At 60.7% G+C, this 17,731-nt stretch overlaps 1 protein-coding gene across 3 annotated transcripts; it reads right to left on the reverse strand.

The window, feature by feature from the left end:
• Positions 1–93: 93 nt before the first annotated feature.
• On the reverse strand, positions 94–15,354 carry ALX3 (ALX homeobox 3). 3 transcript variants are annotated; one of them, XM_080569305.1, is made up of 4 exons: positions 7,676–15,354; positions 4,559–4,869; positions 3,364–3,426; positions 94–2,548 (listed from the first exon to the last, which is right to left on the reverse strand). In XM_080569305.1, exons 1-4 carry the CDS (start codon positions 7,911–7,913, stop codon positions 2,231–2,233), a joined length of 930 nt encoding a protein of 309 aa, XP_080425431.1. In that variant the 5' UTR covers positions 7,914–15,354; the 3' UTR covers positions 94–2,230. The 3 variants fall into 3 exon arrangements, with proteins under 3 accessions (XP_080425431.1, XP_080425432.1, XP_080425433.1); XM_080569306.1 differs by having other exon boundaries at positions 4,559–6,384; positions 6,970–7,806; XM_080569307.1 differs by having other exon boundaries at positions 4,559–6,384; positions 7,676–7,745.
• Positions 15,355–17,731: the final 2,377 nt, after the last annotated feature.

The raw sequence follows: 17,731 nt of genomic DNA on the forward strand, positions 1-17,731 counted from the left end.
AGGGAAACAGCAAGGGGTGAAGCCAGTGGTGGGGCTGAGCTGGTGCACAGGTTCGTGGTCTTGTGTTCCCCATCCTTGTCCCCACACGGTCCTCAGGGCACGCTTACGGTGGACCAGATCTGTTGGCCTAGGGGGTGATCGTTCCCCTGTACTCGGCTCTGCTGCGGCCGCCCCTCGAGTGCTGGGTTCAGCTTTGGGCCCCTCACTACCAGAGGGACACCGAGGCCCTGCAGCGTGTCCAGAGCAGGGCTGCGAGGCTGGGGAAGGGCCTGGGACACAGGTCCTGTGAGGAGCGGCTGGGGGAGCTGGGGGGGTTTGGTCTGGGGAAGAGGAGGCTCAGGGCAGAGCTCGCTGCTCTCTGCAGCCACCTGAGGGGGAGGTGCGGGGAGCTGGGGGTCGGCCTCTTCTCGCAGGTAACTGTGACAGGACCAGAGGGAATGGCCTCGAGTTGTGCCGGGTGAGGTTCGGGTGGGAAATGAGGAGACATTTCTGCTCAGAAAGAGCGGTCAGGCGTTGGGACGGGTTGCCCAGGGAGGTGGGGGAGTCACCGTCCCTGGGGGTGCTCAAGGAGAGGTCGGGCCCGGTGCTTGGGGACAGGGCTCAGAGGGTGCTGGTGGCAGGGGGTGGTTGGGCCAGGTGATCCTGGAGGGCTCTTCCAACCGTAATGATTCCGTGATGCAGTGGAGGAGCTGGAGACCAAAACCTGGAGCCTGGCTGCAGCAGAGCTCCCCGTTGTGCCTTGCTGTGCCTCAGTTTCCCTGACCGAGGGGTAGCAGCAGCTGTGGGTAGCTTGGGTTGGTGAATCCCAAAAGATTCCCCCCCGATTTCAGTGAGAGGCAAGGACAGGGGCAGGCTGAACCCGTGGTGCTCCTGCTGGGTGTCCCGTGGCACAAACCACCCCCAGTGCTGCACCCTGACCTTGTCCCCCGCTGAGCAGCGTGGGCGGGGAGGTGAGGTGAGGGCTTTGTCTGCAAAGCTGAGCCCCTGAGGGCTGCCTCCCTCCTGCGGGGGCGCGGGCACCCCCAGCACCCACCTTGTGCCTCCGCTGCCGGGGCAGGAGCCGGCGGCCGAGGTGTGAGCGAGCTGCGTCTCCATCGCGCCTCTCCGAAATGTTCCCCAGCTGTGCGGGCGATCAGAGACCGTGGCTTTTACAGCACGGCCCCAGCCATAAATAACTTATTAAAAGTGTGTTTTATTGTTTATAAATGAGTAACAAAATCCCTGCAGATGGCAGGGGCTGCAGGGAGGGGGGGTGCAGCGTGGGGCCCCTGGGGGTTGTCCACCTGCCGTGGCCATGGTGCTCCTGGGGTACTGAGGGTTTTGGAGGGTTTTGCATGGAAACCTTGGGATTTTTTTGCCCCAGATTGGGCCGGTCAGTGAGGCTGGGCCCCTTCTGAGCGTCTCCACTTCCCTTCCCCAGCACCGGCATGCGGCAGAACTGGCAGCAAAGGGGGAGGGCTGTTGGGGATATTTTATTATTTTTTGGCACAAGGGGGTGTAACAGCATCTTCTAAAGATGGGGTCAGCAGGAGCAAGAAGAGACCTGGTCTTGGCTTGATTTGGGCAATTTGGCCGGGGGGGGGGGCGTTTACTGTCTGGAAAGTAAGCTCGGGTGCACTGCCTTGAGGTGTTTGGGGGTGCTTTGCAGTTTGCCCTGGGACCCCCCCGTCACAGAGCAAATGAAGCACAGCAGCTGCATGGGGGAATTCAGTCGTGTCCCCTCCCCTCCCCCCGATGCCTGAGGCCACTCCAAAAATGGGGACCCCCCCCTCCCCAAGTGACCATTTCTTCCCCCCCCATTTCTTCCCAGGACGGCTGCAGCTGGGGCGCCCAGGCCGGTAGGGGCAGGGGCACAGTGGCCCCCGCCATCAGACCCTGTTCGCCCTGGGCCGAAGGTGCTGGGGGGGACCCGGGGGTTTCCGGAGCTGATTTCTGGGGTCCCAGCGCCAGCCCCGATGGCAGAGGCAGTGACGGCCGGGTCCCCGCCAGCCACTTGCTGCTTCTCTGCGTCCGCAGGGGGGGGCGGAGAGGTGCCGGGGTGGGCTGCGTTTGGGGGGGACCCTTTCGCTGCCCCCCCGTAGCACGACGCAGAGGGCGCGGGGGGTGCGGGGTGACCCCGCTGCCGCGGTGCCGAGCGCCTCGGGAGGGAGGAGGCGGAGGGGGAGGACGTGGCCCGGGGGGCCCGGGGGGGCTCGGGGGGGGCTGGGGGGCCGCGTGCCGCGCGGGGGGGTTACGTGGCCCAGCCCAGCAGCCCGCCCGGCTCCTTGCCTCGCATCCGCAGCGCCAGCAGCGCGGCCGCTTTGTGCTCGTCCTCCGGAGGGGGCTCGAAGGGGCGGCCGCTGAGCGCCGGGGGGAGGCCGTGCAGGGAGTAGAGGCTGCCGATGGCGGGGGGGTGCCCGGGGGGGGCGGGGATGCCCACGAAGCCGGCCACGTTGCTGTGAGCGGGGGGGTACGGCGACACGCGCGGCGACGGGATGCTCTCGGGGGCCGCGAGGCAGGGCCCCGCCGGGCTCCCGGGGCCGGCGCTCGGCCACAGGTCGCTCTGCAGCTGGGGAAAGGCACGGGAGGCCCCGGGTGAGGCGGCGGAGGGGCTGCGTGCGCCCAGGGGAGGGTGGGCACCGCGTCGCCCCCAGCCCTCGCATCCCCCTTGCCCCCAGCGAGCGAGCGCCGCAGGAGCTGCCGCCGCTTCGCTTCGATTGCCTGCGGGAGCGAATCCCGACAGAAATCCGCGCAGCACGGTGCCCGGGGGGGCTGCCCCGGGGGGGGCTGCCCCGGGGGGTGCTGCCCCGGGGGGTGCTGCCCGCAGCGCTGCTGCCCCCCGGCACCCCCCCAGCCCCCTTCCCTTGTGGTGCTGCAGCCCCTACACCAAGCAGGGCGGTCACGGGAGAGCCTCGGGGACGTGTACGGAGCTGCTCTTTAAGCTATTTCTGTGCTTTTCAGTGTTTGAAAAGAAGGCGGTTTTGCAGAAAAGGGAGGGGCGAAACGCTGGTGGATTTATAGGGCAACGAGGAAGAGGAGGGAGACCCTGGGTGACCACGCACCATCGGGGGATGCTGCTGGGAATGATGGATCGCCGGCCCTGCAAAAGGGGTTTCCTTTCATGGGGGGGGACCCAAAACCTTCCCGGAGGGGCACGTTCCCAGGGGAGACGGCAGGGCCGTGCAGCAGCCTCGTCCTGCCCTAGCAGAAGGTGACGGTGACGCTGCATCTTCCCCCTTTTCCCGGGGGGCCGGGTGCCTTGCCGGGGGGGGGGTGGACGTAACCACACAGCTCGTGGCAGAGGCAAAAGCTGGGCAATGTGGGTTACCGATGGGGGTACCGGGGTGCGATGGGGGTGCCGTGGGCAGCTGTGGGGTTTCTCACCTCCTGGATTTTCCCGTAGCGTTCCCGTTTCCGCCACTTGGCCCGTCGGTTCTGGAACCAGACCTGGGGGGCAGAGGAGGGGCTGAGGCATGGAGACCCCTGCCTGCCCCGGCAGGAAGAGCAGCCCGTGCCCCCCCCATCCCTCCCCTCCCCTCCCCTGCCAAGGCTGCTGATTCTCTCCATGGTGGGGAATGGAGAAAATTCCCTCATGGGCAGCCCTGGCCAGCCTCAAGCTCCCCAGACTTTTTATCTAGCCAAAGAGCAGAAATGGCGCATCTCTCTTGGAAAAGAAGCAGTCCTGCTCCATGCATGGTGATTTTCTCTCCCTTGTGATTCTGGGCTTCATTTACCCCAGGTTTTGCTGCAGGAGGCTCTTCAGGACAAGACGCGCCCCCCCCCCCCCCCCCCCCCCCGGGCTGCTGGGACCGGTCAGGTCCAGCAACGTGTCCCGGAGAGCAGGACGTGGTGCTGGGATTCCCACCACACAGCTCCCGATGCTACTGTTAATTTCAGCCAAATCCACCCCAAATCAGGGCTTGGAGCTCTCTCAGAGGCCATGGCAGGCGCTGCCAGGCTGGGTGTTTGCTGGCTTGGGGTGAGTGTCCCCTGCCCCTGCCGTGTCCCCAGCCCCTGCCCCATGCAGGGGGCAGCACCCGGGGCTCGGTGGCTCAGGGCAGTCAGCGCCCAGCCTCGCGCCACGCGCCCCCAGCCTCCTGCCCTGCTCTGTTCGCCCCCCCACCCGCGCTGCTTCACAACATGAAAGTGGGGTCCCGGGATGGGATCCCCAACCCCACCCAGGCTGCACCCTGGGGGCTTGGGCTGGGTGCGGGGCTGCTCCACCGCTGCTCATCCGGGGTTGGGATGGGAGGGAGGCCAGGGGGCGGTGAGGGGGCTGTTTGGTGGGGAACTGGGTACGGGGAGGCTGGGGGGTGCTGGCAGCAGCCTCCCAATTTTTAACTTTTGCTGTCCCTTGGAGGGGACAAAGGAAGAGGCGCAGCGAGGCACCACAGCGGTGGTGGGCGCAGTGAGCACCGGGGCTGGGATTTCCTCCCTGGGGCTTGGCCCAATCCTCCAGGGAGCAACAGCTCCTCACTCAGCACCACCTCCGCAAGCTCTGCTGCGCAGGAGAGGAAAGTGTCCTCCAGCCCTGCCTGGCACAACCCCTCAGCAAGATGCCGAGAGCCCCGAGCCGTACCTGCACCCTGGCCTCGGTCAGGTCCGTCCGCAGCGCCAGCTGCTCGCGGGCGTAGACATCGGGGTAGTGCGTCTTCTGGAAAACCTTCTCCAGCTCCTCTAGCTGGAAGGTGCTGAAGGTCGTCCTGTTCCTCCGCTTCTTGCTCTTGCTCCTGCCCAGCGGCAGGGACTCGGGCAGCGGGGGAGCCGGGTGCTCCCGCAGGCTGCCCAGGGGTGCTGCCAGCACGCAGCCCAGCTGTCCCGGGGCTTTGCTGGGGGCCCGGCAGGCTGCGGGCACCGCCTGGTACTCACCTTTGCATCCCTTCTCACCACCTGGGAGGGGAGAGGCACAAGATGGGTTGGTTAACGCAGCAAGGAGCCCCCCCGTCCCTGCGGGGAGAGGGTGAAGACTGCAGTTCAGGAGCATTCCCCGTCACCCCATGAGATGTGTGGGTGCAGCTCCAGGGGAAAGGGGCTGCGCCTGGGTCAAAGCCATGGCAAGGAGCGTGGAGGGCAAAGCCCTTGCTCTGAGGGAGCGGGGGGCTGGCTCCCCGGGGGTGCCAGGGTAAAGCTTGGTGGGTGCTCGGCACCGCAGGACCCGCGCTTGGGGCGCCTCTCAGGAGCTGCTCTGATGGGTACAGGGTGTGCGGCGGGGCAGAGGCGGGCGAGCACGGGTTCACCTTCCCGGCCAAGCTTTGCTCAGCTCTCCCTGCTCCCTTCCTGCGCAGACTGCTGCCTCCCCCCGGGGCAGAGCCGTTGGAGCCACAGCGCCTGGGCCACATCCAGAGCCCTACGGCTCAGCTCGGTTCGAGGGGGGACAGGCACAGTGCACCCCATAAAGCCTCTGCCTGCCGCTGGTGCTGCATTTCCCTCAGCCGTAACTCTTAGGAAATGATTTGAAAAGGAGTAAAAAAACAAACAAACAAAAAAAACACCCTCTTTGCTCCTTTCCCCTCCCTCCTGCACGACGGGAGCCAGAGCAATAGGTTTGGGGTTCCCCCCTTCCCCCCGCTGCTGCTCTGCCTGTGGGGAGTCCCACGGAATGGGCTCCAGGAGGTAAATCCCTGCCGGTGTTTCAGAGGCACCACGATCGCCTTTGTCCCCCAAGGAGGGGTGCTTGTCCCCAGGGAGGGACGTGCAGAGCTCAGTGAGTCTGAGCGGCTCTGGCCAGGACCAGGTGCTGCGGGGTCCCCCGAGGAGCAGAACTGGTGAAGGGGACCTGGTCCCCCAGCAGTCGCAGGGGACACACAGGGGCTTTACCCGGACAGGAGATGAACTGAAATCCATTCTTTTGCCCCCACCCAGCCACCACCTCCAGAGACTTGGGCTGGCAGCAGGTGGAGGCCAGAAGCCCCCCTGGTGGGCTCGGCCCTGGAGAGGGGCAGGATGCGGCCCACCGCTGGGCGCTGGGCACAGCGCAGCGCTTGGGGCCGGCGAGGGGGGAAATCACCTCCTTGGGGACGGATCCTCCTTCCTGGCCCGTTACCGTCACATCTCGGCAGAGCAGGGTCCCCGTCCCCGCACACCCTCATGGGGCTCTGTGCCCCCCCGCAACCAGCCCCCGGAGCGGCCTTTTCTGGACTTTCCTTTCTGATTTTTGGTTGTTTCATAATTAAGGCAATTTGGAGGTTACTGCGCACAGCCACGAGTCGAGGTGCATCTGCTTTGAATTAATGGGAAAATGTTATCTTGGGGCGGGTTTGGGGGGGCGACCGCTCCCCTTCCCTCTCGGTACCGACCTGTGTCCGTGCCCCGGCGGCGGGAAACGGCGAGGGGACGAGGCCGAGCTGCCGCTTCCTCCCGGCTTTGTCTTCCAAAGGGCTCGGCCGGGCTGAGCCCGGGTTAGAGCTGGGCCAGGGGGTTTAGCGATAAAAAACAAGCCCCACCAAAGAGCGGAGCAAAGGCAAGAAAAAAAAATGCAACCGAAAATCAGGAAAAACAAAGTAAAAAAATCCGCTGCACAAACTGGTCTGATAAACGCGGCGGGTTTGGGGTTTTCCCCCTTGCCAAAGGCACCGCATTTCCAAGCGACCAGCGGGTTCCAGCAGTGGAGACAAATAAATAAATGGCCAGAAAGGAGAAGGCAGGAAGGGAGCAGGATACGGGCGCGTAGCTAAATAAACAGAGTCGCAGGGGGACAAAGAGGATGGGAAAAAGGGAAGGTACAGAGACCCCCAAACCGACACCCCCTGACCAATTCTGCGGCGCTGGGGAAGCGGCAGCTGGGGAGCAGCTGCACGGTTATTGGGTGAACCGGGAGGGGAAAGGAGCGCTCAGAGGGATCATTAGCGGAGGGACGGGGCACGGGAAGGGCTCCCGGGAACCGGGGGAGAGAGCGCGGCCGCCGGCACCCGGAGCAGGTAAGCGCGGCCCCGGTACGGCCCGGCCCGGGGGGTGGCGGGGGGGTCCCCGGTGCCCCGAGGCTTTCTCTACCTGTTGTGCCGAGCCCCACCTGGTTCCCATTACACTGCGGTGCTGCCTCTTTTTTGGGGGGGGGGGTCTATTAAAGCGAACGGGGACATAAAAGGCCCGCGGGACGGGATGAACCGGAGCCCTCGGCGGTCTCCGACGGCCTCGTCCGGGAGGGAAAGAGCGAGGAGAGGAGCGGGCCCGGGGCGCTGCCCGGCCGGTGGAGACCGGGGAACGACGAGGAGCGCCCGGGGGAAGCGCCGCGTCCTGCCTGAGCCTGGCGGCGGCCCCGAGCCGGGACCCCCGGACCCGCCGGGACCCCCGGACCCGCCGGGACCCCGCCGCTCCCGGCCCGGGAGCTGCCGTCGGCTGCCGGTGAGGCCGGGCCCGGGCTGCGGCCGGACGCATCCCCCCGAGGGACGGGGCCGCTTTTCCACCCCCGTAGCTTGAGCTCGCGCCGCTCCCGGCCCCGCCGCCCTGCCCGGGATCCCCGCTCCCCTCGGGCGTGCCGGGGTCGAGGCCGCCCGGTCTGTGCTCTAACGGGGCCGTGTCGCGACAGCGGGAGCGTGTCGGCGGGGAGGGGGCCCGGAGGCACCGAGGGCAGCCCGCCCGGCGCATCCCCGGGGCCGACGGCAGGATCGGGCTCCGTGCGGGGGCAGAAAGGAGGAAAGGAAAGGGGGGGGGGGAGGAACGGCCCCGGCTCCCACCTCCGCCCCGCAAGCCCCGGTACCTGCAGCCCCGGCCGGGTAGAAGGGCTTCCCACTGACGGCCGCGGCGAGGGGGCCCGGGCCGGCGGCCCCCAGGTACCGGGGCTCTGCCTTGTCCGGCGGGCAGTGGGGGCTGAGCGGCGGCGGGTGCCGGGGGGGTCCCGGCAGCCCGGCCACGAAGGGGCCGGGGGTCCGCGGTGGCCCCGGGGGGGGCTCGGCCCGGCGGCCCGGGGGGAAGGCCGGGCAGTCCCTCGCCTCCATGCCGCAGGTTGGAGGGGCCGGGGCGGCCGCGGGGAGCGGATTTTGTGCGGGGCTGGGGAGGAGGGGGGGTGTGGGGCTGGAAGGGAGGGCTCGCCCAGCACCCCCGGCACACTCACACCCACCCACCCCAGCCCACCGCACCGCTCGGGTCACGTGCGCCCTCCCACCCGCTCCGTTAACCCTCGAATCCCGGTGCCCCCCAGCCCCGGGCGCCCCGAGCCCCCTCCCGGGGCTGCGGGCACAAACCCGCTCCGTGCCCGGGCGGGGGCTGCGGGGTCTGGTCCTCGCCGCTCGCCGCTCCCGGGGGTCTTCGGGCTGCAGGAAACGCCCAGGGCCCTTCCTCGATTCAACGCTTCAACCCCAACCCTGGGAGCAGCTCCGAGTCCCAGGCAGGGGGACAAACCTCTGCCCTCGGTCTCTCAGACGCCCGTGGGGTTTTTTCCCCTTCGCGGGCCGCGGGAGGCTGTCTGCGGCCCTTCCCTCCTCGGGGCTGCGGCCGAGGCCTGGGCAGGCCGGGTCAGGGAAGGCGCTGACCCCGAGGCACGGCACCGGGGCAGGCAGGGCTCTGCCGAGGCCAGACCCACGGCTCCGTGTGCTCCGTGTCTCTGTCTGCCCTCGGAGCAGCCCCGCGGGGCTGAGCACCGCCGTGCCCCCAGCCCGGCTTCGCAGAGCTCCCAGCTCCCTTCTCTGCCGCGGGGATGGCGAGGCGAGGGGCCGGGGTTCGCCGGGGCTCGCTCCTCTTCCACCCTCTCTCTCCTCCCTTTCTGCTCCTCTGCATCCATCTGCAGCAGAGCCACTTCGGCTGCATCCTGGGGCCCCGGCGTCTGGATTTGGGGGCTGGGGGCAGGTTTTATGCAGCTTTGGGGGTGGTTAAGTGCAAAACGATCGGGTCAGGTTTGGCGATTCAAAGGCCGGGTGTTACAGCAGGGAAGATCAATGTCAAAGAGAGAGGAGATTAGGTAACAGACGCAGAGAAACGAGCGGATAGCCAAGCTGCAGGATGATGTTTTGTGCTTCCATTTGCTGTTTTCCCATATGCATGGCACACAGCACAGCTTTCTACTAATCCTGGGACATTGCTCTGTGCTAGGATCTCCAAAAAAAAAATCTAAAAAAAAAAACTGTGGGTATCAGGGTAGCAGGGCAGGGGATGAACTGCTTTGGAGTAGCAAAAACAGGTGGAGAAGAACCAGGTGGGTCACAGACATGATAAACAGCCAAACAACAGCATAACACCGAAAAATAATGTTGTACAGCGCGCTATTGCTTTTATTGGCAGTGCTGAGGCAGTATAGGTGTGCTTTGTTAGCCCGTGGCACAAATCTGAAATCAAAAGGCAATCTTGCTTTGAAGATTATGATAAAAATATAATGTAATCCCTATGTCCCATCCGCAGATGCAGGATTGATGCGATGGTGTCAGGTCGTTGCAGAGCCCCGCGTTATTGCAGGAACACCAGGTCCGCAGCGTGTGCTGTAAATCACGGCTGGGTATTCCAGCCCCCGGGGAGGGAAGCTGAAAAGCAAGGAAAGTGGTTGTGGGGCTGCGATGTGGGGCCCCGGCTTGTTCTGGTGGTGTCCCCTCCTTACCCCCCCAAATGCCTGTGATGGCTCCCTCCACATCCTGCTCTGCACGCAGCGCTGCCCAACACTTTCCCTTCGCAGCAGCTGGAGCTGCTGGGATTTTCCCGTTCGACTGTCCTCAGCTCGCTGCACATTGTAAATTATTGCTAAATAGGGACTTTAAGTCCTCTGGCATGTGACAAGTCATTAAGTGTTATTAAACATAGCATAACTCCTGTAAAGATTTATTAGTTTCAAAGAACCTCTCCCAGTTTTACTGCTGGCATTTAGAGACTTTTAATAGCAGAGGGATGAGTCTATCCATGTGTACTGCTGGTGTGTGTGTGGGGGGGCGGCAGGGACAGGTTTCTGCCCGGGGATGTTCTGTCCTTCTGGGCTGGATCCACGGCGGGGACCCTCCTGGGCAGGCGGAAGGCTCTTGGGAGGTGCTTGGTCTAGAGCCAGCAGGGATTTGGAGAATCTGGGTGCTGAAGGCAGTGGTGGGGAGAGAGTTTGTGAGCTCTTTTGGGTATTTGTTGTGCAGATGGCAGCCTGTGGAGGTGCTGGGGGGTTTTGTCCCATCAACCCAGCCAGTAGGGCTGACCCAGGACTCCTGGGGTCTCCCGGGCCCACCACCACCCCTCTGCCCTGCGCTTTCTCGTCTGTGGAGCCAGACCGCGGTGCCTCATCCTCCTGGCTTGGCCCACGGATGGGCTGGGTGCTTTGAGATCAGGGGAAAGGCTGCAGGGGAGGCCAACGTGGCGGTCTGCTTGTGGCCCTCCTTGTGGCCTGCGGCTCTGCCCTTTGCACTGTGCACGGGTGTTGGGACAGGACTGAGCAGGAGAGGGAGGTCACCACGGGGCTCATGGGGTTCATTTGTCACAAACCAGAGTATTTGCGGAAGAAGGATGATCGTGACCCTTCAGGGAGAAACTTTTCACGCTGTCTTAGCATCCAAATGACACCTCTGCAAGGAGACATGCCACTGGTTCTGCTCTTGGATGGAAAAGTCCTTTTGTGTCCCAGTTTTGTCTATTTGCACATGTGCTACCAGATGAACCATGGCAAAAGATCTGCAAAGTGCAGCAGGAGGACTCCAGTGGGATGCTTGGAGTGAAAATATTTTTTGTTTTCGGTTTCTCTCTTGCTGGCTCAGAAGAGGATTTTTTCCCTCTTTGCATCCCATTGGCTCTCCCAACCATCTCAAGCCATCTCAGAGAGCTGTCTTGCCTCCCTGGAGATCACAAGATGTCACTGAAGTGCTCGGCAGGAGTCCGGGAGGGTTTGCATAGCTCTGTGGTTTGTAGGAATATCCCTGCACAGCCAAGACTTTGTAAAGCTACCAAGAGCCTTGGAAAAGCTCGCACGGCATGGAGCAATCCCTACTGCGCAGGATCGGGGGTGTGTTCTCTCCCTCTCGCCCTTCCTGCCTCCTGAAGGATTTGGGGTCCCTGCCTCAAAGCCAATGCTGGGGTGTGCCAAGGTGCTGGGCTGCACCAGCCTCACGTCCAACCTCCACCGGGGCATATCCAGTGCACAAATCACCCCAAACTCCCTGGGTGCAGCAGATGGAGGCCACAGGAGGCAAGGGCCAGCCTGAGCCCCTTGGCAGCCCTCAGCCAGAGCCAATTCCACTTTCAGCCCCTCTCTGCAGCGCTGCGAGCAAGCAAAGGGCAAGCGGAGCAGCAGGCAGCGCCAAGGGGGGGCCAGCGGCCCCACTTTGACCGATGGGCTTTGTCTCAGGGATTTTGATTTTTTTTTTTTTCCCTGAGAAATCTGCAGTTTGGGAAGAAAGCACTTCCTGGGAGCCTGCTGAGAAACAGCCACGGCTTCCTCTGGAAAGCGCAGGGGAGCTCAGCTCAGCGTGGCTCTATGCCTCGGCTTCAGGGTTAGGGCAGGGCTGGGTGCAGGGGCGACTGCCCTCCTGATGCCACTGGGGCACCAAAGCGCAGCCTGTGGCATCTCCGGCTGGGCTGGGCCATTGCAGACTGAGCCTGGAGCAGGGCTTGGAGGCTGTTGTGCGGCTCTGATTCGCCTCTCCATGTCTGCCATGTGCGGACAAAAGGAGCTGGGATGTGCCGCAGGCCTCTGCCTGTTGTGGCAAGGACACGTGTTGTGGGGAATCCAAGAGGTTATTCCCTCCACCGAGGAAGATGTGGGACTTGGCCATACTGGCTGCCTGCATCCCTAGCTGGGGCTCCTCCAGGGTCCGCGCCCCAGGGCAGGAACCTTCTGCTGGTCCCCAGCGGGGATTCACCCCGGCTGGGCTCGGTGTGCTCTGGTGCGGCGCTGGGGCACGTCCCTGCCTCTCGCCCTCTGGGACACGGGGAGCGACCTCAGCCTGGGGGCAGCAGCTGGGCACGTACGTGTGCCCCGAGAACTGTGACCGAGCGCGGCCAGGCAGGGCTCTGCTCCGTGCAGGGCTCCTCATCGCGCTCCTCCCCATCCTTTCCATTGGGTTGTATGGCAAAGGGCTTTGCCTCTGTTCGGGCGGTTATTTCATTACGGATCTCATTTTGCTTTGTTTGGGTCAGCAGTAGCATGGGGCAGGGGCATTTTCCATATTCCCAGGCAGCTTGATGCCAGCCTTGAGCAGCAAAGGAGTCCATTTCTTTGCTCACATTTTTTCCTAAAGCTGCAGCAGTACCATGGGTTCAACCCTCAGCCTTTGCCTGTCTGCGTATCCCTCTTTTCCTCACAAATACCCCAGAAAATCCCCCAATTTCTGTTGCCTGATTCATTGCAGAGCTTTGTCTCCAGCCAAAGTTCGATCTTGCTCAGGAATGTGCGTGGTGATGGCAGGAAAATGACTTTATTAATTCACCTGGGGAAATCTTCCTTGCTGCTCGCGATCCTGGTTTGCGTTAGGCTGAGTGGGAGACAGAGCCCCTCGGCCTGACCCTGCCGGAAATCCATCGGTTCCACCGAGCCGGAGCCAGATTTGCTGTTTAATGAGGCTGGCGAAGTAGAAAATGGTCCCGCTCCCAGGTCTCACAAAGGAAAAGCGTGGACACAAACATATCCCCGCATGGAGTAACAATGCACAAAGGCAACGGCAGCCTGCGTGCCACACACGCGCTTTACACAAATACCTATATACACGCGTATTTATAGCCATCCAGATGTATGCACAGATAATTCAATTGCATGGAAATGTGTATTATAGACGTGCACACAGCACAGGGCATTTCTCTATCAGTGTGTGTTACCAACACATGGACAGCAAAATCGTGCAAGCGTGCATCTAGATTGCGGAGACACAGATGAGCGTGTGGCAGTTGCACCCGCACAACGGCAGAAATATCTCAATTTGTACAAACATATTGTGATCGTATTTCCTATATAATCCAGCCCTGCCTGGCTGGATTACAGCCCTGTAGAAATAGCCAAGGAGTGATATCTGTGTGCTGCAATAGTACATGCGTGCCCTCAGCACTGCTAATGGGGGGAGTTTTTCAGGCAAATCGTGGCTTTGTTGAGAGTACAGCTCTGGGTGAGTTTTTCGGCATCGTTACCGAAATCTCTAAGTTATTGCGTCGTTCCGGCAGCGGCTTGAGTTCTTACTCCAGAACAACATTCGGTGTCAAAGCGCGCCTTAAATTAACGATAGCAATAACAATCAAGGCAACAAAACCCATGAAAATGAACTGCATGGCTGTGAACGGGATTAAACACAGCACGAAAGCCAAGCCGAACTGCTTTTGTTTTCATTTGCATTTTACGGAGATAGATTGAGGGGAAGAAAAAAGCGGCGGTGTTATTTTGGCTTGACTCAGAGCAGAGTAAAATCTAGCCATTTTCTGTAGCTGCCAAATAAAAAATAACACACAAGTGTTTACAAAGTGTGTCGGTGATGCAGTGGCCTTTAGAGGAGCTGCAGGAGTAAATCAGCTTAATTCCCCCGGGCTCAGCCTGGCCGGGCTGCTTTAAACGCGCACAGGATCTGGCCCTGTCTTTGCAAGCGAGAACCCGGGGTGGATTCACGCCGGCTGCTTGGGTTTCCCTGGCTGCTGACTTAGCCGGGCAGTTTGGTGTCTGTAGGCTCGGTTTTATGCCGGAGCAGAGCCTCTCCCTGCAGGGACACCGTCCCCTCCGTCCGCCCCTGGCCCCGGGCTGGCAGCGCCGTGCCGGCCGCTCTGTGCTGTAATGAGGAGAGATTTGTGCTTTGTGCACCAGACGCGCGGGAGATTTCCAGGTTGCCTTGGACAGTGCTGTGGGGTGCCAAGTTCAGGCTTGATTTTTCTCAGAGCTGCCCCAAATACATAAAAAAAATAAAAAAATAAAAAAGCAAAATGAAGCGTGGAAGTGGCGGCAGCCAGGGTTTAGGGGAGATGCTGGGCTCGACATGCTCTGGTTGGGTTTGGGGCATTAATCCTGTTGAAAGTCATGGCAATAGTACTTTCAATTCCTAAATTCTGACAGCATTTGCAAAATCAGGAATGCATCTAGGGATTAAATGGAATTTATTCCAGATTGACTCTGCTGGGAAGTGGCCGGACTGTGGCAGGATTCAAGGGTGCCGATTTTTACTTCTAATTTTAGAATATCACCGTTATACAGCATAAGTTTGAAATAATGACACTAAACGAGCAGTATCACTTAGAATAACAAATATGTAACTGGGAGCTGGATCTGGCCCTGATCTAATGCAGCAGCTGGTTAAATGGGTCTAAATCAGAGTAACTCCGTGCCAGGGCTCTTGCAGATTTCAGTTGCCCGTCTGGCTGCGTGTCCCCCTGGGGGTTTATTCCCCTTTGTGGAGGGCTGGGCTCACCCGATTGCAGTTATTTTGCATTTATATGGGGTGACTGTAGGCAGCATTGAGCCCTTACCTGGAAAGTCACCTGAAAAATAGTGCAAACGGAACAAAAAAAAAAAAAAAAAGGAAAAGGGAAAAAGGGAGATGGTGTTGGGGAGAGAATTCAGCAGGGCTTTTTTTTTTGCACTGTCTGTGCAGTGAGAAAGCGCTGAACTGACTCTGATGCCAGGACAGACCAAGAATAAACCTGAGTCCTTCCAGAAATCGGCTTTGTAGGAGCAAATGTACTTGGCTTGAACTTCTCCTGCATGCTCGGTGTTCGGGGAGCAGCTCCCAAACGGCGCCGTGAGGCACCCCCTGACCTGCACCCAGAGCCAGATCCGCGCCGTGCCGGGACGCTCCCCCCGTGGTGGCTCAGTCAAGCCCCCTGGGGAGAACCCCAAACCCCCCCCGGGATTCGCCAGCCATTCATGGAGCTTGGCCGGACAAAGCTCTTCCCCTCCCCGCGGGACTGATGGATTTATTCGTCTCATCCCCTAATGAGCCACTTCCAGAGCCCAGTAAATTATACGCACCAGGACGGATGAAACCTTGCTCCATAAATCAGATCTGAGGCTGACAAGTGCTCCCTGCATCATTATCCTGGTGAGTGGCGTTTCGGAGATCCCAGGTATCGCCGCCTGCCTTGCAAATCCCAATAAATCTGGGAGTAATCATTCCCGACAAAGAGCCAGAAAAGCACCGGAAAACATTTTCTTCCCTTAAAATGTAAGTGGAAAATTTATTGCAGGGAAAGGAAAAGTCCACAACAAACAGGGATGCGAGGAACCCCCGGGGCCGGGTTGGCATCGCCTTGCGCTTACTGGGGCAAATCTGGAGCAGCCCCTAGAAATTAGGGGAGAATTTTTTGGGGGGAGAAAACAAGAGGAAAAATGAAGCTGTGTGTCTCCAACCATGTCCTGAAAGGACAAGGAAATCTAAGCGGAGCCAACGTGCCGCAGTCTGCTGCCTTCTGGTTTGTGTTTAGCCTTTGGAAAAAATACCCCCTTGCAAACCTCCCCCTTCCTTAAGGGGAAGATTTATTTTATGAACTGGCCGACACCTGAAAGCAATCGGTTTTTGGCGGGGGTGGGGGGGGCGGGAGGGAGCCATCCCCGGGGGCTCGGCGGGGAGCCTGGGCAGAGCTGTATTTTCTCGCTGCTGTCGCTCCCACTTAGGTGTGAGTCCCGCTGCCGGCTGGGATCTGCTGGGACAGACAGACGGACGCGGTGTGGAACGGGCGGCTGCGCGGCGCGTGGTGCTGTATGCACGCGGGAGCCTCTGGCTCTCAGCATCTCGAGCTGCAGTTCAGCAGGGGGTGCAGAGCTTCCCCTTTCAGACAGGGAAACTGAGGCACGGGGCACCAGCATTGGTCATTTGCTGTATTAAGTGTTGAAGACACCCAACCGTCCCTCCACCTGGTGTCTTTGTGATGGGTTGGTGGTGCTGGGCTGCGCTTACAGCCAGAGGAAGCTGGGGACTGAGGCTGGCCTCGAGGAGCCTCAGAGAGGCCCATCTTCGTGCGGATTCACTGGGGTGATGATGCCTGGGGCTCTTCTTCCCCTCCTCATCCCATGCTTTCTCCCGGCTGCACGCTCTGCAGAGGGTGAGCGCTTTTCCAGCAGGCACGTCGGCAGGCATTTCATGCTTCTGTCATCAAATTGTGCGTGTCAGGACTTCAAGAGAGCGGGGTGGTGGTGATCCCTGTACCTGTCAGGGTGAATGAAAGGTGACAACACCAAGCGAACGCCAGATGGGCTGTCAAGGCTTCGTGCTTCCCACCCCGGTTTTGCCGCCTGCCTGCCCTGGCTCCCGGCCTCGAGCTGCTGCCTGATTTAAGGTGAGCGAGGACCCGCTCGGGTGGGAACGGGAAGGAGCTGGGAGCCAGCTGGAAGCAGGCAAAGGGGAAATCCTAGTGCCCCGTGGCTTGGAGCATGGGTTGGGTTGTCTCCAAGCTGCTACAGGCTGGGATGGCTGGAGAGAGGAGGATGGGGTCTGAGAACGAGGCAGAATTGGGTAAGAGCTGAGTCCAGCAGTGTTTAAGCTTTGCTACCGTAGGAGATTGCTTCTAGCATCTGGTTATTTGGGCCAGGAGGGCGAAGCTGGCCAGGCTGGTCACCCATCACCTCACTTGGCCGTGGAGAAACACATCCCTCGGTGCCAGGAACTGTTTAACCTCAGGAGACTTTGGTCTTGTAAAGCAAACGCTGCTTCTGGCTTTCTCTGGGGGATTTGTGCAGAAACACTGCCCTGTTCCTGCAGAGCTCTGGAGGGGTCCAGCACCCGAACCACATCCACGTCAATGATGCAAACCAAACCAAACCAAACCCGGCCCAACCCAACCCAATCCAGTGGTGCTGGGAGGGATATGGGGCAGGTTCACGGGGCTGAGTGGCCGCCACCACTACCAGTGGGGCCAACCCCATGGTTATGTTGCTCAAATCCACTTTGGGCAATGGTACCTGAACCATCACACCCCAGTGCCCTTAGTTCTCCTGTGGATGGGACAATGGGGGCATGCTGGGGTGGTGGTGGGGGTTGCCTTCCCCTCCGTTGCCTTGTCTGTAGGACTGGGGATAGGGCATAGTTCCTGTCTCCTGGGTTTCTTCCCACCTTCTGCCATCGGTGCCTCATCTCCGGACCCCCAGTGCCGCGGTGCTCTGTCCTCGGCGTGACCTCCCCTTCCCGACCCAGACAGCGAAAGGTTTCCTTCTCGCTCGGCCAACTCTGATAAGGGGAACCAGAAACAGCTTTGACCTTTCAACTGCAAATCTCCCTGAGAGGAGCTGCAAGCTGTTCCATGCCTCAAAGGTCCCTTGATAGGAAACAAAACCACGCCACTGAACTTTTAATCAGTTTCACCCCCAAATATTCTCAGGCACCCAAGGAAAGCTCAGCTGGATATCACTGGGAGGTTGTATCCCTGCCGAGGAACGAGGCCAGCATGTACTACTCATACGAGCGGTGCCCTGGGTTAACCACTTGCTTGGCGTATTGGGCGTGTGCTCCCTCCTTCCCCTGCGACTTCCAGTTCAGCCTTGAGATTTCAGCAGACGCACGACACAAATCTCCTTCCTTGCTCGTTCTCTCAGCCCAAAGCAGCGTGGGCCAGCTCGCAGCCTGTAACGGAGGCGTGTTGCTCTCCAGGCTGTCGCAGCTATAGGAAGGTGATGGCTGGAGGTGTTGGAGCTCATTAATTGCTCTAAGAAAGCTAATTGGCATCAACACAACAGCGGGAGACGTGGCGGCACTGAGGCCAGCAGAGCTGCTTCGTTTCCATGACTTGAGCTTCTCTTTCTCCTTGCGTTGGGCGTTTATCAAGAACGGCACCCATGCATGAAACAGGGGCTGTCTGGGTGATGGAGAGCCTGAGTGTCCCACAGAATCAGGCCCTAAACACCAGCAGGCACCCTACATTTCCCCTGATATTAAACCTACATTTTCCCTGCTGTTGGTTA

Source organism: Anser brachyrhynchus (assembly GCF_964034855.1).
Source record: "Anser brachyrhynchus genome assembly, chromosome: 27".
NCBI lineage: Eukaryota > Metazoa > Chordata > Aves > Anseriformes > Anatidae > Anser > Anser brachyrhynchus.